This window comes from Phacochoerus africanus, chromosome X (assembly GCF_016906955.1).
Source record: "Phacochoerus africanus isolate WHEZ1 chromosome X, ROS_Pafr_v1, whole genome shotgun sequence".
Taxonomy (NCBI): domain Eukaryota; kingdom Metazoa; phylum Chordata; class Mammalia; order Artiodactyla; family Suidae; genus Phacochoerus; species Phacochoerus africanus.
The window spans coordinates 92,186,218-92,213,099 of NC_062560.1; the positions used below are offsets into that span (position 1 = coordinate 92,186,218).

The 26,882-nt window shown below is 44.4% G+C and overlaps 1 protein-coding gene across 1 annotated transcript; it reads left to right on the top strand.

Annotated features, from left to right (window-relative positions):
• Positions 1 to 26,594, top strand: PRPS1 (phosphoribosyl pyrophosphate synthetase 1). The gene is made up of 7 exons (XM_047764970.1): positions 1 to 281; positions 13,769 to 13,952; positions 14,986 to 15,084; positions 16,491 to 16,615; positions 19,884 to 20,057; positions 23,933 to 24,092; positions 25,559 to 26,594. Exons 1-7 carry the CDS (start codon positions 160 to 162, stop codon positions 25,649 to 25,651), a joined length of 957 nt encoding a protein of 318 aa, XP_047620926.1. The 5' UTR covers positions 1 to 159; the 3' UTR covers positions 25,652 to 26,594.
• The last annotated feature ends 288 nt before the right edge of the window (positions 26,595 to 26,882 follow it).

A 26,882-nucleotide genomic window follows, 5' to 3' on the forward strand; every position in this document is an offset into this window, starting at 1 on the left:
GGCTCCGGGCAATTTAGAGTCGCGCGCCGGGCGGGAATGTAAGATGGCGGAGTAGCGACGCGAAGTGCTTAGTACTGAGTCTCCGGGCCGACTCAATTCGGATCTAGGCGGCAGCAGCAGGGATCACTCAACAAAGAGAGCCTAGGGTAGTTGGCCAAAATGCCGAATATCAAAATCTTCAGCGGCAGCTCCCACCAGGACCTATCCCAGAAAATTGCCGACCGCCTCGGCCTGGAACTGGGCAAGGTGGTGACTAAGAAATTCAGCAACCAGGAGACTTGGTGAGGATGAAGTTGGGACCCAACCGGCCTCACCTGCCGGGGCGGACAGGGTCACACTTGGGCAGCAGAGGGTAGGGGGATGGGGCCACCGCATGAGTTCCGCAGGGCCGGGGTTGGGGGGGGGGGGGAAGGGGCAGATCGGTAGCGAGCGTGCCCCACGGGCTGTTTCCGTTATTTTACCTCTCGCGGGAGGGTCACGCTAGTTCTCACCGTGCGGTGGGGTGGAGTCAAGATGGAGCAGGAGGCGAAGCTGCTGGGTTTAGACGGCAGGGGCTGGAGGACCCAACGCGGGGATGGAGACTGCCCTAGAGCGACGAGAGGGGAAACACGTCTAGGCTCGGCAGTGGGGACACGTGGCTTTGTCGTTTCGCTGTTGAGCCATCCAGACCGGACTGGGTTCTCTTCAGAGCTTAGGCCGGCTGGCATGGGAGATCCTACTGCGTACTGAGTCCTCCTAGGCTTTCTCCTAGAGTCTAAGAAGCAGCTTTTCAATTCGAAACGGTGTCGGTCGGATTTTGTGTTGAGGGAGATTGATATTGTGTACTGAGGGCGCCAAAATTACTACCAAGGACTTCCCTCAGATTGGCAGGCGTTGGCTCTTCACATCTTTAGAATTGGAGCCATACTTAACTCAAATCTAGTTGAACGGATAAAATGATGCATTAACTGCATCCTGATTGCCAGCATCTCAGTTGGAGCGATCCAGAAAATCTTAGGGAACCTTAATTCTGAAATCCTCGACTTTCCCAAGTGTAGCTATTGATACAGACAATGCAGAAGCCTATTTTCAGTACCAGAGGCTATCCTGAACTTGCCCACTTCTTTTGACGCTGTGTGGGGAATTTAGGAAACAGTTTTATCCCTGAATGTTATTAAGATAATCAAGGAAAGATGGAGAGGAAGGCCAGGAAGGCATAGTGCATTGCAATGAATTTTTTTCATTGCTAATTAAATTTGCTCCCTCCTCCGAGTTCCACCCTGCTCCCCCATCTTGGGGCCCTCTTATGAGATAACTTGGTCACCTGATCCTTTATACTCTTTCCCTCTAACCAGAGCATCTTCTGGTTCTGATAGGTGTTTTGTGTTTTGTTGTTACCCCATTGATCGAATCAGAGCAGTGCCCACTGTCTTATAGATTCAGCCAGTCATCTGTTAAGGGGGAAGTTCACCCCAGACCCAATGATCAGTTAAATTAGTGAAGATTGCTTTGAACATTTTTTCCTCTATGCTTTTGTTTCCTTTTTTCTTTCTTTAAACTCATTACCAAAGTGTAGCTCCCCCTATCCTTTTTAGACCCTGCAGATAAAAGCATTCATCTGTAGTGGACAGCTTCCTGCTGGATGCTTGATCATCCGTGCCATTGGTTGTGATGCAAATGATAGTGCAAACACTGATGCCATCTGTAACCAGGCAATACCTTAGTCGAAAGAAACTAGCCAAACTGCCGCCTTTAACTTTAACCACACCATTATGACTCATGGGCTGTAATAAAGACAAAACAGGACCAACCTTTGCAAGTGGCCGTATAGCTAGGGGACAAAAATGATTTTCACTCAGAGGTGTTTTTTGGTCCCCTTAGAGAACTGTGGTGATTAAGTCCTTTTCCTGGGCTTCTAAGAAAACTACAAAGACTTTATTTTTCCTTGTGCACCCTTTGCCTGGTGCAACACATCAGAACCTGAGGCTGTATTGGGAGAGCAGAGGGGGAGAACAATTTAGTGTTCTACTGATTGATTTATTGAAATTAGCAGCAGTCCCAATCTACTTCTCTGAGATAAAGGGCTGATTTCATTTTTAAACAACCAGACATGCTTAGAAACAGCCCAGTGTGGAAAATTGCTGACTGGTTAGGTTGCCTTGTTTCTGGCTTAATCATTAGCTTTTTAGTTCCATAGATGTTCTGAAATCTTCATTGAACATAATCGAATATGTTGCCTATGGAGCTCCCCCCACCCCCCAACCTTTGGCTTTTCTGCACTGTAGAAGTGGTAACTGCTGCCCTGTCTGACTCTTTGGGCTCTAAAGGTCATGGACAGGGCAGCTCAGTGGGTGCTGTGGGTCACCAGATGCGGAACTGCAGAGCCCATCCTCAGATGAGACTGTTCTGCTCTTTTGCTACAATTTGGCAGAAGCTCAGGGGTTGATGCTCTCTTGAGTAGAGTGGCTTTTCTTCTGAAGTCAGGCTCACTCTTTTGCTGTCCAGCGTTGGAGGAAACATACGTGTATGTGTGTGGATGTGGATGTATGACACACAACAGATAGAGGTTAAAAGCTCAGGCTCTGGAATTGGAGAAGGTGGATTTGAATCCCTAGTCTTTCTTTGTCTCAGTAATCTCATCTGTAAAGTAGTACCTACCCAGAGTTAGTGTGAGGATTAGATGAAGTAGAAGTAACGTTCTTATAATATTGTCCAACACAGTAAATGCACACTGTTGGTAAGGGGTGGTGGTGGTATTGCAGAAAATGTGGAAAATGTAGACAGGACAAGGGGGAAGAAAGACAGCCCAAGCAATTCCACCACCCAAGATAAGTTGTTCATATTTTGATTTATGACCTTCTAGATGGTTGTGTGTTTATGTGCTTTGTTAAACAATGTAAAACAGGTTGTAGCTTTCTTCACTCAGCAATATATATTTTGAATAGTTTCTCCCCTTAATTTTTAGTCTACCTTGTTTTAAATGGTTCTATAGTCTTGTCATGGTTTTGCTATAATTTTAGATAATCAAGTCCCTGTTTATGGCCACACCTCTGGCATATAGAAGTCCTCAGGCCACGAAATGAATCTGAGCTGCAGCTGCAGCCTATGCAGCAGCTGTGCAATACCGGATCCTTTAACCCACTGCGCTGGGCTGGGGATGGAACCTGCACCTCCTCAGCGACCCGAGCCAATGCAGTCGGATTCTTCACGCACTGCACCATAGCAGGAACTCCAGATAGTTACAATTTTTGTTCTAATTCTTTTATATAAAACGCTTGAATATAAATCTTTTGACCATTTCTGATTATTTCCTTAGGGTAAATCTTTAGAAGGGGAATTACTAGGTATGCACCACTTTTCAGGCTTTTTGATACCCATTGCCCAATTCCTTTCCAGAAAAGTTGAACAAGTCTCTCCATATCAGCAATAACAGTAATATTAATATTCATTAATATATGGTAAATGCTTAAAATGTGCTAATTCCTGTGCTAAGCACTTTATATATATCTTTTATTTAATCCCCTAAGTACTACTGTGAGAGATTACTTTCACTATCCCTATTTTATGGTCGAAGGAACTAAGATTCAGAGGTTAAGTAACTTCCCCAGCTCTGGGTATTGTTCTTTAATTTTTTTGCTGATAGAGTGTTTCATCTGGCTTTTGAAACTTTTGGGGTTTTTTGGGCCACACCCACGGCATATGGAAGTCCCCAGGCCAGGAATCAAATCTGAGCAGGAGCTGCAACCTACGCCACAACTGTGGCAATGCCGGATCCGTTACCCACTGTGCCGGGCTGAGGATTGAACCTATGCCTCAGCAGCGACCCAAGCCAGATCCTTAAGCTGCTGTGCCACAGCAGAAACTCTGGCCTTTGAAACCTTTGAATGTACTAAATTTTTAAATTGAGGTATGGTTGATGTACAATATTATATATATGTTTCAGATATACAATATAGTGATTCACAATTTTTAAAGATTATATTCCATTTGTAGTTATTATAAAATATTATCTGTATTCCCTGTGTGTTGTATAATATAGCCGTGTCATTTATTTCATACGTAGAAGTTGGTGTATCTTTTGTTTTTGTTTTTTCTCTTTTTAGGGCTATACCCACAGAATATAGAGGTTCCCAGGCTAGGGGTCTAATCGGCGCTATAGCCGCTGGCCTACACCACAGCCACAGCCACAGCAGATCCGAGCCACATCTGTGACCTACACCACAGCTCACAGCAATGCCGGATCCTTGACCCACTGAGCGAGGCCAGGGCTCGAACCCGAAACCTCATGGTTCCTAGTTGAATTCATTTCTGCTGCGCCACAACAGGAACTCCAAAGTTTGTATATCTTAATCCCCTACTCCTGCCTTGCCTCTCCTCTCTTCTCTTCCCCCACTGGTAACCACTAGTTTGTTCTCTATATCTGTGCATCTGTTTCCTTTTTTTGTTATATTCACTAGTTTGTTGTATTTTTTAGTAATATATAATACCATATATTACTTTTTATGTGTAAGTAATATATAGTATTTGTCTTTCTCTGACTTATTTTACTTAGCATAATACCCTCCAAGTCCATCCATGTTGTTGCAAATGGCATGATTTCATTCTTTTCTATGGCTGAGTAGTATTCCGTTGCATATATATATACCATTATCTTCTTTATGGTATATATTTGTCTGTGTCGATGGACATATAGGCTGCTTCCATATCTTGGCCATAGTAAATAATGCTGCTGTCAACATTGGGGTGCATATATCTTTTTGAATTGATATCTTCATTTCCTTCAGATATATACCCAGGAATAGAATTGCTGGATCATGTGGTAGTTCTATTTTTAGTTTTTAGAGGAACCTCCATACTGTTTTCCACAATGGTTGCACCAGTTTACATTCATACCCACAGTGTACAAGGGAACAGTGTACAAGCATTCCCTAAAAAAAGGGCTAGTAGTTGTAGTTTCTTCAATTTTTTTTTTTTTTTTTTTTTTTTGCTTTTTAGGGCCGCACATGTGGCATATGGAAGTTCCCGGGAGGCTAGGGGTCAAATCAGAGCTATAGCTCCTCATGAACCCACATCCTTATGGATCCTGGTCCAGTTCGTTAGCTGCGGAGCCACAAAGGGAATTCCTGGTGTAGTAGTTTCTTAAACAACTAACACACACCTCTCTTATGACCCAACAATTCTCTTGGCATTTACTCAAGCAAAACGAAAACACATATCCATTTGAAAAATGAAAACACATATCCATTTGAAAAAACTTGTAAAAGAATATTCTTAACAGCTTCACTCAATAGCCAAAACTTGACACAGTCCAGGTGGCTTTTTTGTTAATATATACTAAATGTTTTGCTATATGTACTAATTCTTCAATTCTCTTCAGTATTGTTAAATAACTTTGGTTTAATTGGTTACTCTGGATAGGTTGAGAGGGGGATGACTTTAACCGTGGTTGCCTTGGATTTTCCTAGGAACTATATCCTTTATTAGTTAATCCCATGTATTTTGCATGTGCCAATATCTCCCTCTAAATTCTTGAGATTTTTCTTAAGAATACTTCCAATCAAAAGGCGCTTTTATTCTTTTCAAAAGTACCAGTGATATGAAACACCAAGTTAAGAACTTTTTTTTTTAAGGCACTTTTTTTTTGGCCTTTTTAGGGCCTCACCTGTGGCATATGGAGGTTCCCAGGCTAGGGATCAGAGCTGTAGCCACTGGCCTATGCCACAGCCACAGCCACGCAGGATCCAAGCCATGTCTGCGATCTGCACCACAGCTCACAGCAATGCTGGATCCTTAACCCACTGAGCAAGGCCAGGGATCAAACCTGCGTCTTCGTGGATGCTAGTCAGATTCGTTTCTGCTGAGCCACGACAGGAACTCCTCCTTAAGGCACTTTTAAATTCACTTTATTTTCTTTCTGTGTTAAACATCCCATGCTAGTCGGTTGCACTTATGTCTGATGCTAAAGGTAAAGGAGAAACTGGTTTTTCTCACTGGATGGACGTAGCCAGTTGTCTGGCCTCCCCAGAACATCTGGGAGAATCAATGGCCCAGAACCACGTGGAGAACATGCCATTAGCTAGAGGGAAAGAACTAGGAGTATTACCCTTTAAATTGCTAAGCCAGATCTTTCCACCTGGTAGATTATATTAAGAGCAGACAGGTTTTAGGCACACCATCAATTGTTCTGCCATCTATCACTGCTAACTTATCTCTTAGGCTTAGAGGAAACCATAGGAGTAACATTAAGGTTTTTTTGAGGATTTCATTGAATAGTCTATTGACCAAGCTATGTAGTCTGAGTGTAGTTGATGGGCTTTTTGGGGCGGGGTGGGGGAGGGTGCCAGTAGGCTTTATGAAACTCCACACGTTATAGTACTAACTGGAGGGAAGCATGGGTCTTCATTTGTGAGACTAGAATTACATACAGTAAAATAAGAAGTTTCCAGGTCAGGGATCGAACCCGTACCACAGCATGACAACACTGGATCCATAATCTACTAATCCGGTGAGAACTCCTTTTTCTTCTTTTTTTTTTTTTCCTTTTTCAGCTGTACCTGTGGCATATGGAAGTTCCTGGGCCCGGGATCAAATCTGAGCCACAACTGTGACCTACGCTACAGCTGCAGTAATGCCAGATCTTTAGCCCACTGCGCCGGGCTGGGGACCAAACCCCGAGCTGCCATGGAGACAGTGCCAGATCATTAACACACACTGCCACAGCGGGAACTCCCTTTTCTTTTCTTTTTAAAATTACTTATTTATTTATTTAGGCCAGGCCTGCAGCATGCGGAAGTTCTCAGCCTAGGGATTGAACCTGAGCCGCAGTAGCCCAAGCCACAGCAGTGACGGTTCTAGGCCACTAGGGAACTCATAGTGTGTGTGTGTGTGTGTGTGTGTGTGTGTGTGTGTGTGTGTGTGTGTGACTTCTACTAAAGCTATGTGTTTAGCAAATGCTCTCATGTTTAAGTTGGCAGTGAAAATTTAGTTTTATAAAATTTAATTTCCTGCTTTCAAGAAAGGATTTAAAAGTGTTTTTTATGGTAGTCACAGGTACAGAAAGTTTAAGTATATAGATCAGAAAGAAGCCTATTAGAACAAAGGACTATAGTAATTGTGCCAAGAATTTGGCATAAAGTGATTACTGAAGTTTATTTAGTGTTACTTTAAACTGTATCCCTTGGCTTCCTGGCAGCCAAAGGGATAAAGGGATAAAGGCATATGCAATGGATTATGTGGTTTTCATTTTCATAACTCTTGAGATACTTCCAGGCACAAAATTCTATGAATTTGATGGATGGGATCCGCAAATAAAATGATAATGAGTAACATAATGAACAATTAGGCAATTCTGTGGATTTTTTTTTAATATTGACTTTGATAGTTGAGGCATTGGTAAAGGGAGATAAGCCACTCTGGTCTAAGTTTGTTTTCTCGTCTTATTTGATAATAAGCCAGCTTTAGAAGAGATAATGAACCCTTCCCTCATACTGTCTTGGATCAGTTGTCAGACTGCAGTTCCCTTGCTCCTAATCAAACAGCCTGAATGTTGAATGAATGTCTGGAGCACAGATGATAGTCTGTGTTCTTGACTGCAACAAGTCTGTGTTCTTGACTCCATCGGAGGCCCAATGGAAAGGACACGATTGGCTTTTTATTGGCAATCAGCGTGCCTAACTTCCATCCTCCAAAGAAGTGGAGGTCTTCGTTGAGGAGGTGAGGTGGAGGGGGTGACTGTGGGCAGGGCTTAAATTCTCTTGGGTTTTGAAGTCACTCAGATATTTGACGTCCTCGGTCAGGACCCTAGAGTTGTGCACCATTAAAACACAGAAGGGCCTCATAGCCTGGAACCTCTCGGAGGGCAGGCAGTGTCAGTAAAGGAGATCTGGAAGCCCCTCTAAACTCCCTTGGCCTTTGACTTGGGCCTATCGCAATGAGGAACTTGCAGAATAGTTTCGCCTCCACAAGGTGCCATTCAGTCCTGTCCACTTGAGTAAATTTAACATGTTGTCAGTATAAACATATTTTTTTCTTTTATTTATACTGCCTTCACAATAAGGTATGTATTTCACACTTACTGTGCCTCTCAGTTCAGTTACTCAGTCATGTTAGCCACATTGCAGGTGCTCAGTAACCACCCCCGGCCAGTGACTCTCATATTGGATAGTGATGTTATTTGGGGTGGGGTGGGGGGGCAGTGGCATGCCTTGGGAAGTTCAGGCCTGTGGAAGTTCCTGAGGCAGGGATCGAACCCTCCCCACAGGATAACACTGGATCCTTAACCCACTGAGCCACCAGGAAAGTCCACCTAGGCCTACACTTTGGAAAACATCAGGTTGCTCTTCCAGGAAGCCCTCCCTGGCTCCCTCCTGCCTGTGCATTTGAATTTTGAAGACTATCTCCAGAAAGCAGTTTTGGCATTAGCGTAGTTGACATTGCCGACAGATTTAGTTGTTTCTGAAGGCCGATCTTGCCGATTAATAGATGTCTGTTCAGCTGTGTCCACAGAATTGCTGTATGGCTCATTATGTTGCTTGGCATCACTGCTTCAGGATCCCGCCAGAAAATTCTTTGTGGGCCCATCAGGTTGTAGTTCCACTCAAAATTAAATCTCTGTCCGCTGGGTATCTGTAAAAGGGCATGAGCAGATTTGTCAAAACATTTTGAAGAGGAGTTTCCGTCATGGCTCAGTGGTTAACAAATCTGACTAGGAACCATGAGGTTGTGGGTTCAATCCCTGGCCTTGCTCAGTGGGTTAAGGATCCAGCGTTGCCGTGAGCTGTAGTGTAGGTTGCAGACGCGGCTCGGATCCCGCCTTGCTGTGGCTCTGGCGTAGGCCGGTGGCCACAGCTCCAATTCAGCCCCTAGCTTGGGAACCTCCATATGCCACGGGAGCGGCCCAAGAAATAGCAAAAAGACAAAAAAAGAAAAGAAAAAAACCATTTTGAAGAAACACACTAGACCTACTTACCTCTAGTGTAAGGTGAGTTACTTTGTGGAGGATGAGAAAGTCTGAAATTTTCACAATAGCAGGCCCACAGGAGGATCATACTCTAAGGTGAGCAGATGCATGAGGCAGTCTAATCTGCACTCATTCATTCATTTGTCCTGTCATTGGCACTGGCTGGCTGTGGTGCTTGACAGACTTGTCCCTGCCTTCATGGAGCTTGCATTCTAGTGGAGGAGACAAACGAGTGCATAAAAAATAAGATGATGAGAAGTTGCTGTTGTGGCTCAGTGGTGACAAACCTGGCTAGTATCCATGAGGACGCAGGTTTGATCCCTGGCCTCGCTCAGTGGGTTAGGGATCTGGCATTACCCTGAGCTGTGGTGTAGGTCACAGATGTGGCTCGGATCTGGGGTGGCTGTGGCTGTGGTGTAGGTCAGCAACTGTAGCTCCGATTTGACCCCTAGCCTGGGGCAGGTGCACCCGCCCAAAAAAAAAGGTAATGAGAAATCGTAATAAGTGTTCCGAAGGGAATAACTGGGATCAAGAAAGAGTAACTGGAGAGGTCGTTTTATTTATTTGATTTAGTTATGGAACATTTAAACATATACAGAAGTAGACTAGTACAATGATCTCCCTGCCATGGCACCCATCACCCAGTTTAGCAGGTCTAATCTTGTTTCATCTCTTATTCCCCCTCCCCCCCCATCCCCCACAATTAGATTATTTTGAAGCCAACTGATATTATATCACCCTTACGTATTTCATTAGTCACAATGGCATTTTCTTGCCTAAAAAAACTAACTGTAATCTCATAATAATCAAATAATTAGCCAGTATTCAAATTTACTTGCCTCATAAAAGTGCTTTTTTTTTTTTTAACAATTTGCTTGAATCGTTATGCAAATAAGGTTCCTACAGTGCAATTGGTTGATACTTTTCGTTTTTTGGGGTTTTTTTTTTTTTTTTGGCTTTTTAGGGCTGCACCCTCAGCATATGGAAGTTCTCAAGCTAGGGGTTGAATCAGAGCTACAGCTGCTGGCCTACACCAGAGCTAACGGCAATGCTGGATTCTTAGCCCACTGAGTGAGGCCAGGGATCGAATCCACATCCTCATGGATACTAGTCGGATTCTTTTCATAACAGGAACTCCCCTGGTTGATATTTTTCAAGTCATTTTTGATCTTACAGGTTCTTAATGAATGGAGGTTTTTTTTAACCCATTGCACCAGGCTGGGGATGGAACATGCACCTGCAGTTGGATTCTTAACCCACTGCAGTTGGATTCTTAATCCACCGCACCACAGTGGGAACTCTGTGACTTTTTTCTTCTTTTTTTGCCCAATCTGCGGCATACGGAAGTTCCCTGGCCAGGGATCAAACCTGTGCTACAGCAGTAACCTGGGCAGCTATAATGACAACGCCAGATCCTTAACCTACTGCACCGCAAGAGAACTATTTTGTTTGGAGACCTGAGAAATGAACGAGTTACTTGTAGGAAGAACATTCCAGGCAGTGGGAAGATGGTGCAAAGGCTTGGAGGTGGGAAAAGGTGTATTCAAGGGCTGGAAAGGAAGACAGTTTGACAGATGCCTGGTAAAAACTAGAGAGAACATATTTTGAGATGAGCCATTTCTCAAATTAACTTAAAACCAGAGTTCTCCAGATTCCCTTACAGCATTACTCAGTTTCTCATAAAATAGGCCTGGACTAGTTTCTTTTGACTTACTACAGAAGTGCCTTTGTTTTTAGTTATACTTTTATGATCTCAGCTTTCACCGAGGGCTGTACTAATGGTGTACTCAGTATACACAGGTATAATAATACACTTTTTGTTAAAATTGAATTTTGAAGTAATTGTAGATGAGCATGCAATTGTAAGAAAGAAGACGGAGGAGTTCCCGTTGTGGTTCAGCAGTTAACAAACCCAACTAGGATCCATGAGGATGCAGGTTTGATCCCTGCGTCACTCGGTGGATTAAGGATCCAGTGTTGCTGTGGCTCTGGTGTAGGCCAGCGGCTATAGTTCTTATTTGACCCCTAGCTTGGGAACCTCCATATGTCTCGGGTGTGGCCCTAAAAAGACAAAAAAAGATAATTTCTAAAAAAAAGGAAAGAAACACGATGGAGAGAGCCTGTGTACCCACTATCCTGTCCTCCCAAGGTTCCCAGCCATAATTTTTCCAAGTACAGTTTTCTCGTAAAGCTGTAGTATAATGCAACAACGAAGTGACTGACGTTGCTGGAGTCAAGATACAAAACCATTCTATCACCACAAGGATCCTTCTTGTAAGCACACCCAGGTTTTTCTTCCTCCTCCTCTGTAGTTTTTTTTTTTTTTTTTTTTAATATTGCCTTTGTCTGGCTTTGGTGTCTGGGTAGGACTGGCCTCACAAAATGTGTTGGAAAGTTTTCTCTCATCTATTTTCTGGAAAAGATTATGCAAAATTCATGTTAATTCTTTAAACGTTTGGTGGACTTCTCAGGCTAGGTTAGTAGTTTAGTTAGTTTGGTAGACTTTTCTGTTTTAGGTTAGTCTTCCAAGTGGTTTATCCGTTTTATTGATTCCCCTCCCCCCATGAACTAACTTTTTGATTTCAGTGTTTTTTCTCTATTGTTTCATCTTTTTATTTATCTATTTTTTTTCTTTTTAGGGCCGCATCTGAGGCATATGGAAGTTCCTAGGCTAGGGGTTGAATCAGAGCCACAGCTGCCAGCCTATGCCACAGCCACAGCTACGCCAGATTCGAGCTGTGTCTGTGACCTATGCCATAGCTTGTGGCAACACTGGATCCTTGACCCACTGATCGAGGCCAAGGATTGAACCCGCTTCCTCATGGATACTAGTTGGGTTCTTAACCTACTGAGCCACAATGGGAACTCCTCTCTAATGTTTTACTGTTTTTAACCTCACTGGTTTCTGCTCTTATGTTTATTTTCTTCCTTCTATTTATTTATTTACTTTTTTGCCCATTTTTCAGTGCCTGAAAGTTTATCTCCAGATAGCCCAAACTAATGTGTTTTCTTCTTTGTTCTGGCTACAAGGAATCTCAACTTCCCTGTTCTAATTTGTTTCTGGTTTGACTTTTACCATTTGCTTTTATTTTTCTTGCTTTACAATAGAAGCTGGCTCCCCGCCCCCTTTTTTTTACTCTTTTGGCCACCCTGTGGCATATGGAGTTCCTGGGCCAGGGATCAGATCCAAGCCACAGTTTCTGCCTATGCCACAGCTCTGGCAACACTGGATCCTATAACACACAGTCCTGCGTCCAGGTGCTACTGAGATGCTGCTGATCCCATTGCACCACAGTGAGAACTCTGCTAACCCCATTTAAAAAAATTCTTTTCTTTTTCTCTTTTTAGGGCCGCACCTGCAGCATATGGAAGTTCCTGGGGCTAAGGGTTGAATTGGAGCTGCTGCTGCTGGCCCACGCCACAGCCACAACCACACTAGATCTGAGCCACATCTGTGGCCTGCACTGTCTCTTGTGGCAACACCAGATCCTTAACCCACTCTCAGTGGGCCAGGGATCAAACCACATCCTCACAGACACCACGTAAGGTTCTTCACCTGCTGAGCCACAAGGGGAACTCCTAATTTTCTTAAAATTGTAGTTGACTTATAATGTTGTGTTATAACCCTATTTTTTTTTAAGTAGGATCCTTTCAGTTATTACTTGGATTGGAAAGGAATAAATATTAAATAACAATTATCTCTTATATCAGCTTCTGGCAATGGAATTATCTCCTTGAAGATTTTCCCTTCATCCGCATTTCTCTTCATCTACACACTCTACATACACATGTGCCCACACACATTGCCACCTCACCTAGAGAATTAATTGGGGAAGTGGTGTTGCTTTGAGGTGTCACTGAGGTTATTATTTTTTAATTATTTCTAATAAGTTATTCTTGGTAAGGATCCAAGTATGAATCGTAAAACTTTCATTTTATGGTAAAATATAGCCTTACTCCATAATTAGAGTAACTTGCTATGGACTTTTTTTAAAAAAAGAGTTGCTAATTGGACCAGACTACAGTTAGCACAGAATGAGGGCAAGGACCACATCTGTTATCCACCATGTCCCTGGCACCTAGCATAGCGACTGGCATATAAACATTTAATATTTGTTCAGTTGGGAGTTCCTCTTGTGGCACAATGGAAACAAATCTGACTGGCATCCGTCAGGATGGCAGCTTCGATCCCTGGCCTCATTCAGTAGGTTAAGGATCTGGCATCGCCCCAAGCTTTGGCATGCGGCCAAGTTGCTGTGGCCGTGGCATAGGCCAGCAGCTGCAGCTCCAGTTTGACCCCTAGCCTGGGAACTCCCATATGCTTCAGATGCGGCCCTAAAAAACAACAACAACAACAGCAACAAAATTTGTTCAGTAAACTGCCAGTATGGCAGATGTGGTACCGTCTGCTGTAGAAGGCATCATTATGGAACGATAGTGATTCACTCCATAATATGAGCTCTACTTCTTTGGTTATATATGGATTGTGACAGTCCTAGATACCGTACCAAATTTGCTTTCACACATAGGAAATGAGATAGCCTGCCTGCTGAAATTAGAGTCCACTTACTTCTAAGTACCTTAGCCAGTCTTTTTCATGTCATGTCACTTATAAAGATAGGTGATAGGTGTATAGTACACTGAAGTGAACTGAGGCAGTAAACTGGTTCTGGTATAGGGGCTGTTCCAGGGGAATCTGCTGGAGTCTCAGGGGATCAAGTTCACATGCACCTGTAACCCCTTCATAGCATACTAGTGGGCAAGCCATGTTTTTTTAGACCTGCCTGTCTACAGTGCTTTAAAATCTATTGTTGTGATGCTTTCCTGTAGTGTGGAAATTGGCGAAAGTGTGCGTGGAGAGGATGTCTACATTGTTCAGAGTGGCTGTGGCGAAATCAATGACAATCTCATGGAACTTTTGATCATGATTAATGCCTGCAAGATTGCTTCAGCCAGTCGGGTTACTGCAGTCATCCCATGCTTCCCTTATGCCCGGCAAGATAAGAAGGATAAGGTAGGATCGGAATCTCCTTTTTGTCAATTCTTTTTTTTTTTTTTTTTTTTTAATCAGGGGAAGCAGGGGTACTTGCCCAAAGTCAAAAAAAAAAAAAAAAAAACTTCCTTAATTATCAAATGTATATTTAGAGGCTCTTATTTTTTATTTTTATTTATTTATTTATTTTTTGTCTTTTTGCTATTTCTTGGGCCGCTCCCGCGGCACATGGAGGTTCCCAGGCCAGGGGTTGGATCGGAGCTGTAGCCACCGGCCTACGCCAGAGCCACAGCAACGCCAGATCTGAGCCGCATCTGCAACCTACACCACAGCTCACGGCAACGCCGGATCGTTAACCCACTGAGCAAGGGCAGGGACCGAACCCGCAACCTCATGGTTCCTAGTCGGATTCGTTAACCACTGCGCCACGACGGGAACTCCAAAATTTTTTATTTTTTGCTTTTTAGGGCCACACCCAAGGCATACGGAGTTTCCCAGGCTAGGGGTCGAGTCAGAGCTACAGCTGCCGGCCTACACCACAGCCACAGCAACTTGGGATCTAAGCCACGTCTTCGACCTGCACCACAGCTCACAGCCACACGGGATCCTTAACCCACTGAGCAAGGCCAGGGATCAGACCTGTGTCCTCACGGATACTAGTCAGATTGGTTTCTTCTGAGCCACGATGAGAACTCCCTTAAAAGAGATTTTAATAAAATTCTTTCAAAAATGACTTTTAGAGTCTGCCTAATTTAAGTGATTGAGCATTGGAAACACTTGAATATTCAAGGCTGAAAATATGTATATGAAGAAAATGGAAGGTAGGAAGGTATTTTCTGAAATATGTGTCCTGATTTGGAAAAATGATATTCCACCTCATATTTGTGCTAGGCTGTGATCTATTCAGAGTCAGTGGCCGTGTCACGTTCTGTGAGTTTCCCGGCAGCGCAGTGCCTTAAACACAGTAGGTGCATAATAAATAGCTGCTTCTTGAGCAAAATGAATTGCTTCTCATATTGGCTTTTTCTTTCTTTCTGTCCTCCCCTGCATTTAGAGCCGGGCTCCAATCTCAGCCAAGCTTGTTGCAAATATGCTCTCAGTAGCAGGTGCAGATCACATTATCACGATGGACCTGCATGCTTCTCAAATTCAGGTATCGGTGGAAGCTAAATGTTGGCTTAGGAATTATTAGGGATTAGGAAAAGGGGGGAGAAGAGGATTGATAATGCTGAAGAGCACAGCAAAGCAAAAACTGCCCAAGTATAGCTCAAATAAACTAGACATTTTCAACATCCTCACCTTAAGCATGGTTCATGATCTTAGGCATGAACTGAGGTGGTTGGATAGGAAGGCAGTCTGTGACTCTGGGAAGAGGGTAGGCTTTGGCATCAGACTTAGTTTGAATGCTGGCTCTAACACTTAACTAGCTTTGTAACCTTGGGCAGGTTATTCAACTTCTCTGAACATATACTGCTTTGTTATTGAAGTATCAAGTAAGATATTAAATACTTGGTAAAATGCCTGGCTGATTAAAGGTACCAAATAAGTGGGAACGGTTATTGTCATCGTTAAATATATTTTTTGTTTAATTTATTTTCTTCTTTCTACGGCCCCACCTGCAGCATATGGAAACTCCCAGGCTAGGGACCGAATCGGAGCTGTAGCTGCCAGCCAGCTGACACCACAGCTATAGCAACGCGGGATCTGAGCCGAGTCTGAGACCTACACCACAGCTTGTGGCAATGCTGGATCCCCCACCCACTGCGCAAGGCCAGGGATCAAACCCGAATCCTCACGAACACTATGTCAGGTTCTTAACCTGCTGAGCCACAGTGGGAACGCCATCATCATTAAATTTAGAGCCATAGACAATGGAACCTACTTTCTAGGATAAACACAGAGTTAGGGGAGCAGAATACCACCTTATATTTCATACTTTATACAGACTTTGAAATCATTATCATTGGAGGTTTTTGGGAATCCACTGAGATATAGGACAGGTGATTATACTCATTTTATAGAAGAGGAACCAATGAGTTGTAAAATACAACTAATCTGTAGCAACTAGTGTTAGAACACAGCTCCCCTGACTTCTAGTTACTCTGGTTACTCTCTGTGACCATTTATGATAGATACCTTCCACTAAGTTTATATACCATAGCATCTCTAACTGGCTTACCAGTTCGCTTTTGCTCCTTAACAAACCAGCCCAACGTTTAATGGCATAAGGTAGTAAATATTTATTTTCTCATGGGTCTGCCTGTTGGCTGGGTACCTCTGGTCTTGGCTGGACTTGGCCATTTTCCCGAGAGCTCGCTCATGTGCCTATGGTTCGTTGTAGGATAGCCCAGGGCTGGCTTTGCCCGTCATGGCCAGGCTCTCTTGCACAGCCCAGATTCCAGGAGCCTCTTTTCACAGTCGGCCCCACTGGGCATGCCTTCTGGTCTGTTTGTTACAGGAAAGTATCCTTTGGGCAAGTTGCTGTTCTCTTTGTGTTCAACATTTATAAAAGGAAGAGAAGGAAAAACGAAGCAAAACTGACCCAGCTTCTTTCAACAGGGCTTTTTTGATATCCCAGTGGATAATTTGTATGCAGAGCCAGCTGTCCTCAAGTGGATAAGAGAGAACATCTCTGAGTGGAGGAACTGCACCATTGTCTCACCCGATGCTGGAGGAGCTAAGAGGTATGGTTGCAAGTTGTATTATTCTCAACTTTCAACTGGAAAAAGCTTTCAGTTGTGTCAGAAAGTAATTTTTTTTCTGTCAAAGTGACAGTCTTTTTTCATGCAAATTTTAAAAATTTTTTAATTTTTATTTATTTACTTTCTATTTTTCTTTTTTGCTTTTTAGGGCCACACCCGCGACATATGGATGTTCCCAGGCTAGGGGTTGAATTGGAGCTGCAGCTCCGGCCTATGCCACAGCCACAGCCACACGGGATCTGAGCCCCGCCTGTGACCTGCACCACAGCTCACGGCAACGCCAGATCCTTAACCCACTGAGCGAGGCCAGGGATCGAACCTGCATCCTCGTGGATCCTAGCTGGGATCGTTAGCCACTGAGCCACGAAGGGATCTCCCTATTTTTATTTTTTTTGTTATAGTTGATTTATAGTATTTTGTCAATTTCTGCTGTACAGTAAAGTGACCCAGTTTTACATATATATACATTCTTTTTCTCACATTATTCTCTGTCATGTTCCATCACAATTTTTTTTCCTTTTCTTGAAGTTGATTTACAGTGTTGTGTTAGTTTCAGGTGCACAGCAGAGTAATTCAGTTATTTATACATAGGTATTCTTTTTCAGATTCTTTTCCATTATAGGTTATTACAAGATATTGAGAAGTGATAGCCTTGTACTTCAGAGTCGATGTGCTGATAACCGGACATGGGCTGGATATGGGTTTTTTTGTTTTGTTTGTTTGCTTTGCCACACCCAGGGCATGCAAAAGTTCCCAGCCCACTGCAGCGACCTGAGCCATGGCAGTGGCCACACCAGATCCTTAACCCACTGTGCTACCGGGGAGGTCCTAGATATGGTTTTCCCCACTCCTGTTTTACTTGCCTGAGTTACTACCGAAAAGCTAAGATAGCAGCGGGGGTGGGGGGCACTGAATAGTCTGCTGTCAGGGGCTTGACCATAACCCATCAGTGCAGGGTCAGCAATGCTGTTGACCAGCAGGAGGGGTTTCCTAATGCATGGCACCTGCAATCAAAGCCCATGGTAATTGCGAACAAGTTAAGCTTTCACGTACCTCTTCATGCATCAGATCATTTTGATCCTTTGGATTAAAATATTAAGCAGGAAGGCAAAGAAAGTGTGGTGATTATATTTAAAGGCAAGCTCTGAACATTCTAAACAAACTGATTGCCAGGGCCTGCCAGTCGCGGTGCTTCAGCTCACGTGGCGCAGACTAAGTGCTTTTCATTTCCTCGGCGGCTCACTCGTTAGTAAGGCATTCAAGAGCGCGCCACGTGTCCTTCTTGTTGTGGAAATAGAATGAAGAGCTGCAGAACACAGACGATTAGGAAACTCGAATGCAGATCTTCCCAAAAGCCATTCAGATCTTGAATAACGGTTTCTCAACAACCTCTTTATTTCAGGAACTTCAACAGAACTGATAAGCTGAGAGCCTTCGTTCTGTTCCTTCTCCAGCCAGATGTATGGCTGTGTGAGTCCCATGTCACCGTACCATCTGTAATACTAGAGACAGAGCCTAGAAAACCTCCCCCGCCCCCATAGTGGTTGTCATACTTGTCTTGGGCATTCTTTTCACGTCTTCCACGGGGGCTTAGAAAACAGTCACATTCGAAATAAGTAATCCAGCAGGATTTTCCTTCCAAAATTGGGTACAGAAAAACTTTCAGTGGATGATTTATTGCTACATGATTTTGTTTCTTTGTTGACAGTTTTCTTTTAGCGATGCGATATTCTCAGTGAGCGGCTATCATTTCTGTGACTTGCACTGTAGTTCTCCTCTCTAGGATATAGGGACTTTTTTTACTTTTTTTTTTTTTTTTTTGCTTTTTAGGGCCATGCCCGTGGCATATGGAAGTTCCCAGGCTAGGGGTCAAATCGGAGCTACAGTTGCCAGCCTACACCACGGCCACAGCAACACCAGATCCAAGCTGCGTCTATGACCCACACCACAGCTCACGGCCATCCGGGATCCTTAACCCACTGAGCGAGGCCAGAGATCGAACCCTCATCCACATGGCCACTAGCAAGATTCATTTCCGCTGAGCCACAATGGGGATTCCCAGAATATAGTGACTTTTTCTAGCTCTTTGTCAGTCACTGAGCTTGTCAGCCATTGAGTTAATAGTTTGGGATGCTTGTGATCATGGCATCTGTTTCATCTGAGTAATCATTCCAAGCAGATTGGTAATTCTGAGCCCACACAGGAGGAATGGAGAGCACAGGATATGTATGGGTCCCTTAGATCAGGGTACAAATGTTGCCTAGTTGTGGTTCAAATCTTGTTTGTTCTCTCTTACAAGGGCACAGGTTCTCCCTTATTTAGCACAAACTCAGATAGGTGACGATCGTCAGAAGGGAAACAGGACATAATGCTCTGGCTGGATCAGTACTACATTAAAAAACAAAACCAAAGCACAGGCCTCTTCACACATCATAAGAATGGCACAGTGGAGCGTGACCGTGCATGTCACAGGGGCAGCCCAGTCATATACACTGAATGCACTGCCATTAGAGTGAATTACATGGTACTTTGTCTCCAGACTTGTCTTCTTTCCCACCTTTTAGTCTGGTTTGTGTTACCTTGAAATTAAAAAAGAAAAAAAAAAGAATTCTGTTTTGATTTGAAGATACTTGTGGGCCATACAGCAAGATGCTCGGTTTGCCCAGTTCATTGGTCTGACTCTCTTTCTAGCAGTCATTAAAGGAACTCCCAGGCTTGGTGTCCAGGTACAGTTGACATGGACAGTGGGTGGGTCACTGAGGGGACTGTGATGAGGGCACAGGCATTGGAGCAGGCTGGGTACTACTCCTCTTCCCACCAAGGTCAGGTTCACATTGACACGTCAGACTGGGATGATCTGCACTCCCGGCATTAACCAAGTTAACCAAGTCTCCTCTCTCCCCTTCTGCTGCCAGTCCAGGACACAAACACACCCTAGCATTAGACCGCTTCCTGGGATGGCTGAGCGTGTCTGTCTATCCCCTACTGTGACTCAGAACGAATTATAATCTAAGCTTGACTAATACATTCATAAACTGTTCTCAGGAAATGGATGCATTTTTAGTCTATAAACCCCGGTTTGTGATGCCAATCAATCATGGTTGCTTTCCTCCAACCCCAGGAACTGTTGGGTTTCCAGGAGTATTCTCCCCCAGAAAATAAGCCCATTCTTCAGTTCCTTTCTTTTGTCTTAAGATACACACACACACACACACACACAGGTTTTAACCGTGCATACTCTGTTTTGCAGAGTGACTTCCATCGCAGACCGGCTGAATGTGGACTTCGCCTTGATTCACAAAGAACGGAAGAAGGCCAATGAAGTTGACCGCATGGTGCTGGTGGGGGATGTGAAGGACCGGGTGGCCATCCTTGTGGATGACATGGCTGACACTTGTGGGACAATCTGCCATGCAGCTGACAAGTGAGTGCCTAGTGGTGAGGCTGAGCGTTAGAAGTTGAAAAGCTGCTATCTGGAGTTCCATTGTGGCTTAGCGGGTTAAGAACCTGACACAGGGTCCGTGAGGACGCAGGTTCCGTCCTTGGCCTCGCTCAGTGGGATAAGGATCCAGCATTGCCGTGAGCTGTGGTGTAGGTTGGAGACACAGCTCGGATCCCGTGTTGCTATGGCTGTGGCATCAGCCAGCAGCTGCAGCTGCAATTCAACCCCTAGCCCGGAAACATCCATATCCTGCAGGTGAGACCATAAAAAGAAAAAAAAAAAGCTGTCATCTGAATGCCTTAAGCTTGCTGATTCTTTTTGGAATTGAGTTGAAGGGATGTTAACTAGCTCTCTTTTGTCACCCTAGACGCAAATCACAATGCATGTAAATTGATGAGTTCTCCAGATTTCTTTGTTATTGTGCTAAACTATGAAATTTGCCACTTCGAAGTGTACAATTCAGTAGCTTTAGTTGCATTCACCATGTTGTGCAATTCTCACCACTTTACTTCCAAAATTGTCTCATCACTCTGAGTACTCTCTTTTTTTTTTTTTTTCGTCTTTTTAGGGCCACACCCGCAGCATATGGAGGTTCCCAGGCTAGGGGTCTAATTGGAGCTGTAACCACCGGCCTACACCACAGCATACCAACTCGGGATCTGAGCCGCATCTGCAACCTACATCACAACTCACCGCAATGCCAGATCCTTAACCAAGGGATCGAACCAGCAACCTCATGGTTCCTAGTTGGATTCGTTTCTGCCGCACCATGACAGGAACTCCTGAGTACTCTATCTTTGATAGTTTTTTTAAAACAAGTTAAAATGAAAAATCCGTAGGTAGACAGAAATATATTCCCATATTTATATTTTACCTAAGCTGGAAACCCTGGCCTTACCTCTTACCATTTGTTTTTCAGGGTTTTTTTTTTTTTTTTTTTGTCTTTTGTCTTTTCAGGGCCGCACCTGCGGCATATGGAGGTTCCCAGGCTAGGGGTATAATTGGAGCTACAGCTGCCGGCCTACGCCACAGCCACAGCAACGCCAGATCTGAGCGGCATCTGTGACCTATGCCATAGCTCCTGGCAACGCTGGATCCTTAACCCACTGAGCGAGGCCAGGGATCGAACCTGCAACCTCATAGTTCCTGTCGGATTTGTTTCCACTGCGCCATGATGGGAACTCCTTGACTATCCATCTTAGCTGCTGCTGCCTTCATTCGTATTCCTTCTCATCGCTTGCCTGCACTGTTTCAAATTGCTTTCCCTCTGTTCTCTGCAGCCAGTCACGCATCACACTCCATCTTTCACATGGCTTCCCTGCTTATCTTCCTAAAAAACTGAGGCTAGATCCCCTGACTCCTCCTTTAAAACCTTAAGTGGCTCCCTGTTGCTTATAATTCAAGCCACGATAGACAGCATTGTTTCATAATTTCTTATTTTGGCCATGCTGGTGGTATGTGGAAATTCCTGGCCCAGGGATTGAACTTGTGCCACAGCAGTGACCCAAGCCACAGCTTGACAATGCCGGATCCTGAACCCACTAAGCCACCAGGGAATTCCTGTCATAATTTTTTTAAACTTTCAAGTGTCCAGACTTTGCACAGCACCTAGTGTATAGATGTAAACAATTGCTGAATGATTTCCTGGTTTGGATCCTGGAGTTTATATCCTTATAAACCCCCTTTTATCCTCTTAGTAAGGTAATGTTAATTGCTCTCTGAACATGATAGTGTTTCTTTCTTGTTCATGGTGTGCTCCAATGCCAGTCCCCTTTCGTGCCGGAGGCCATCTCCGGCGGCCAGGGAGCATGCACTTCCCGATCGGAGAGGGACGCGCGTCGGCGAATGTACATATGGAGACAGCTTCTTTGTCCCTTCTTTCAGGGCGCTGGACTGCTCAAACTTTATTGGCAACAGTGGTTGATTCTATAGACAGTTTTTCACTACAGATTACATTACAGTGTTGAAAGTACACTGGTTAACTCTTACATGGTATAGCAGCTATGCATCCTGTTTTAAGATCTCTATCTTAACTAAACTTAGTGAGTACTTTGAAGAGGCCATAAAACACAAGAATTTAGCATTCACAAACCTTGTTTGTAGACTGGTGCTTATCTTCAAAGTGTTATGGCAGGGAGATAGTGTAAGTAAATATAAACCAACTTAATTAAACTAGCTACCACTAAAAAGCTTTTAAAATCAAAGACAAAACTCACAGCTAGGTTTTTTTGGATAAGATATGGCTAACTTCTATGGACCTCATGAAGATCCTAACTCTAAAGTTTACTATATAACTAGATAAACACTATGTTTTAACTAAGTTGGATTTAAATAGGGGAAAAGTCCTTCAGGATGAAATTTTTATTATACTATTGTAATTTTGTTAAGTCACAAATCACCACAGGACAATAAGAATGGGAAATAAGAATAATAAGTAAATAATCAGGAAAGACTGAGAAAAACTGAATAACAAATAAAACAGCAGGAAAGACTAGGTCACCCGAGAAACAATCCATGTTCTCCAGCGCAAACATGGAAATTGATTTCCCAGGAAAGCCCCAATTCTTCTCCATCAGCATCAAAATGAGAGCTGTGTAACCTGAGGCCTGCCCTCGGCTTGTACCGTGCAGGCAGGCTTTCATCCTGACCAGAGGCCCTCCTTCAGCATGCACTGTTCAGGTGAACTTTTATCCTGACCAGAAGCCCACCTTCGGCTTGTACCGTTCAGGTGAGCTCCCTTTCTTGGTTAGGAACCTGCCTTCAGGTTTTTCTGCCATCAGGCAAGGTCCTTTTTTTGAGTCCCTGCATCTTCTCGGCTCCCCGCACTTTCGGTCCTGTAGCGCTGCATCTTTGACTATGGCTTCCAAGATTACCTTGGAAGACATTTCCATTTTGGCCAGCCAGAAAGGGAAGAGAGCATGGAGGACCCCCCCAGTATCTGTCCACATTTAGATAGCCAGAATTAAGTCACATGGCCACACCTAACTGCAAGGGAGGCTGGGAAATGCAGTCCAGCTGTGTGCTAGGACGAAGAAGAGACAGATTTTGTTTCGCATAGCAGTCTGCCACAGCCCTTTGATACCAACCCAAACCTGTTCATGTCAACTCTTAGTCCATTTCTCTCTCCTTGCTATCTGAAGACTGAATTGCATCCCCCTAAAATTCAGCCCTAATGGAATTTTGGTGTTTGGAGATGGCACCTTTGGGAGGTAATTAGGTTTAGGTGGGGTCATGAGGGTGCAGCCCTCATGATGATATTGGTCCTCCTTATGAGAAGAGACACCAGGAGTTCCCATCGTGGCGCAGTGGAAACAAATCTGACTAGGAACCATGAGGTTGCCGGTTCGATCCCTGGCCTCACTCAGTGGGTTAAGGATCCGGTGTTGCCGTGAGCTGTGGCGTAGGTTGCAGACATGGCTCGGATCCTGTGTTGCCGTGGCTGTGGTGTAGGCCAGCGGCTGTAGCTCCAATTAGACCCCTAGCCTGGGAACCTCCATATGCCGTGGGCGCGGTCCTAAAAAAGAAAAAAAAGAGGAACGAAGAGACATCAGAATCTCCCTCCCAACCTCTATCCCCACCTTGCGGTGTATGCACACAAAGAGGTCATACGAGCACACAGCAAGATGATGGCCCCCATAAACCAAGAGAAGAGGTCTGAAAACAAAACCTACCTTGCTGACACCTTGATCCTAGACTCTCCGACCTCCAGAAACAAATGAGAAAGAAATTCTGTTTAAAACCATCCTGTCTGTGGCATGTTGTTATGGCAGCCCAATCTAAGACACTCCTCTTCCCTAACTCGGATTTTATAGTGACAAGGAAGATTACGCCTAATCAGCTCTTGCTTTTTCCTCTAGACTCCTCTCAGCTGGAGCCACCAGAGTTTACGCAATCCTGACTCACGGAATCTTTTCGGGCCCAGCCATTTCTCGCATTAACAATGCGTGTTTTGAAGCCGTAGTCGTCACCAATACCATACCTCAGGAGGATAAGATGAAGCATTGCTCCAAAATACAGGTGAGGATGACATCCTTAGAAAACAAGATTCCCCTGAGTCTTTAGGAGGTGGTTCCATGTGTTGAATTAGGTGTTTGGATTCTGGAGATTTTCCCCTTTGCTCTCAAGCTTTGGTCATCTGGATCTGGGACCCAAAAGGAAAAAAAGAGATCATGTGTCTAAAAAATTCAAACAGGAGTTCCCATCATGGCTCGGTGGAAACGAATCTGACTAGCATCCATGAGGATGCAGGTTCGATCCCTGGCCTCGCTCAGTGGGTTAAGGATCTGGCGTTGCCGTGAGCTGTGGTGTAGGTTGCAGACGTGGCTCGGATCCCATGTTGCTGTGGCTGTGGTGCAGGCCAGCAGCTATATCTCCGATTCAACCCCTAGCCTGGGAACTTCCATATGCTGTGGGTGCGGCCCTAAAAAATAAAAAAAGATGAAAAAAAAATTTAAACAGCTGGACCTCAGAATCTCTGGAGGATGGAGCCCAAGATTCTACATTTGAACAGGCTCTCCCAGTGATTGTGACATACATTCAAGTTTTCAGGTCCATGCTTTGCATTGTGTGTGTATCACTCGTAACTCTTGGCCCCTGCAAACATAATATGAAACCTTTAAACTGATGGCATGCTCCTTAGAACCTCGGTGTTTCTCCAAGTGTGCTCTGGAAACCACCTAAGTTAATTATCCTGGGTTCTTGTTAAAATAGAGATGGCTTTGCTCCATCCAGGGCCTGCAAAACCAGAGGTCATGGGACCGGTATTTTAATTTTCTCAGGTCATTGTTAAACAATGAGGTTTGCTATTGCACTAAGAGAACAAGGCCTTGCTTAATTTAAAAAATATGTACAGTAATCCATTAGCTTTCTGAAATATGTGGAAATCAAGGGTTGATGTCTTTTTTTTTTTTTTTGTCTTTTAAGGGCCGCACCCACAGCATGTGGAAGTTCCCAGGCTAGGGGTCCAATCGGAGCTGTAGCTGCTAGCCTACACCACAGCCACAGCAATGCCAGATCCGAGCCGCGTCTATGGCCTACACCACAGCTCATGGCAATGCCGGATCCTTAACCCACTGAGCGAGGCCAGGGATCGAACCCACATCCTCATGGATACTAGTCGGGTTCGTTACTGCTAAGTCACAACAGGAACTCCAATGTCATTCTTAAGGATGGTTTTTTTTTTTTTTCCACTTAAATATTCATTCTTTCATTCCTAAGGATTTTAAAATGCCAACCCACCACCATCTCGGTGAGCCTGAGTCAGAGTTTTTCCTCCATTAGTATTTTAGACTCTCTCCCAAGTGGTTGGTTCTATTTAAAATGTGCTTACGAAGAACAGCTGGGTGTGGGCTCACTTGGGGAAACAGCACCGTGCAGCAGGCTTAAGGAGAAGGACCCTCTTCTGGCTGCTCAGCAGTGTCTGCAAACTGGCCAGTCCCCTGGGTCTATAAGAGGCTAACCTGATGCTTTTCTCGGCTTCCTAGGTGATCGACATCTCCATGATCCTTGCAGAAGCCATCAGGAGAACTCACAATGGGGAATCTGTCTCCTACCTGTTCAGCCATGTCCCTTTATAATAGAATAACTTCTGAGGCATGGAAAAAATAAAGTGAGCCCCGCCCGTTATCTTCCCTTGGTATTTGATGAAAACCCCAGCAGAAGACCCAGCTTGTTGCAGTGTAGCTTTCTACATCCCATGTTGGGTATAGGAGCGTTTCTCCTAAATTACAGAACTTTTGAGATTAACTGCTGGGATCTCCTACCTGTATTGTCTTGTCCCAGCTTCTCTGCTCTTGTGAGCCTCCTAGCTTTAACTGCAGACAGCTCAGCTGCAGACACAAGTGCAGACTTTGGAAAGCGTTGTGTAGGGTGTCTGAATGTCTCTGGGGAAGCTCAGACTACTTTGCATGTGAAGGCTTCAGTCCCCACCCCACCCCCACCCCCGCCAGACCCCTCCACACAACGTGTGACAAGTTCTCTAAAGTCTCTACTAAACTACAGCAAGAGCCAGGCAGCCCCAACCTAGCTCTGGTCCCTGAGCCCCTGTAGGTAAGGCTAGAGCAGCTCTAGGGCGGGAGCCTGAAGGAAGGCCACCCACCGTGCAGCAAATGCTTCTTGGGAGGAAAAAGCCTGATGCTTCACCCTGTGCTTGGATTCTGTCGCTTGGGTCCTGCTTTGTCCCCATTCCTTTCCATTCGGCCTGACCTTCTTTTCCTGACCAAATGTCCTCTTGGTCCCAAATGATCGTTGTGCCATAGTCTTCTGGAAGGCTTTCCTGCTCTAGAACCTGTAGCATTTCCATGAGATTATTTCGCTGTAGCTTAATCTTCCTTTGCCCACGGCCACCGTGGTAGTGGGGGTTAGGTGGTGGTATAGTGCCTTTTGATTAATTTAACTATTTACCGATCATCTTCCTTCTCTTGGATCTGTTTGGCCTCTCCAATGACCTGAGATTTCTGTTAAAAGGTTGATGTTACTGTCTCCTGTAGAAGAAACTAATAAAGTGTCCGTGTGAACGTGGGTCTGTATCTGTACTGGTCTCTCTGCCAAAGCTTTGGTTTAGATGCCTGGCCGCCCAATGACACCGCTTCGCTTCTTTTTTTTCTGAGCTATTAACTGCACTGTTAAGCCTCGAGTAGACACAGCGGCAGTTTTCTTCAGCTTGTAAGACCTTACAATGCCTGGGGTTAACTGCGAACCAGATATGGTGTAATTCTGGGCATTACACTTGAATGACAGGCTGAATAATGCTAATGCCCCCGGGATCTCTGGTTCTTAACTGCTGGATGAGACTTAAGTGTTTTCTTA

Bases quoted from the DNA above. Each gene is read 5' to 3' on its own strand.
- PRPS1 (XM_047764970.1), top strand. From the start codon at position 160: ATGCCGAATATCAAAATCTTCAGCGGCAGCTCCCACCAGGACCTATCC. The intron at 20,058-23,932 runs GTGAGTGCCTAG...TTTTTCCTCTAG, and splicing joins ATCTGCCATGCAGCTGACAA to ACTCCTCTCAGCTGGAGCCA. The intron at 24,093-25,558 runs GTGAGGATGACA...TCGGCTTCCTAG, and splicing joins AGCATTGCTCCAAAATACAG to GTGATCGACATCTCCATGAT.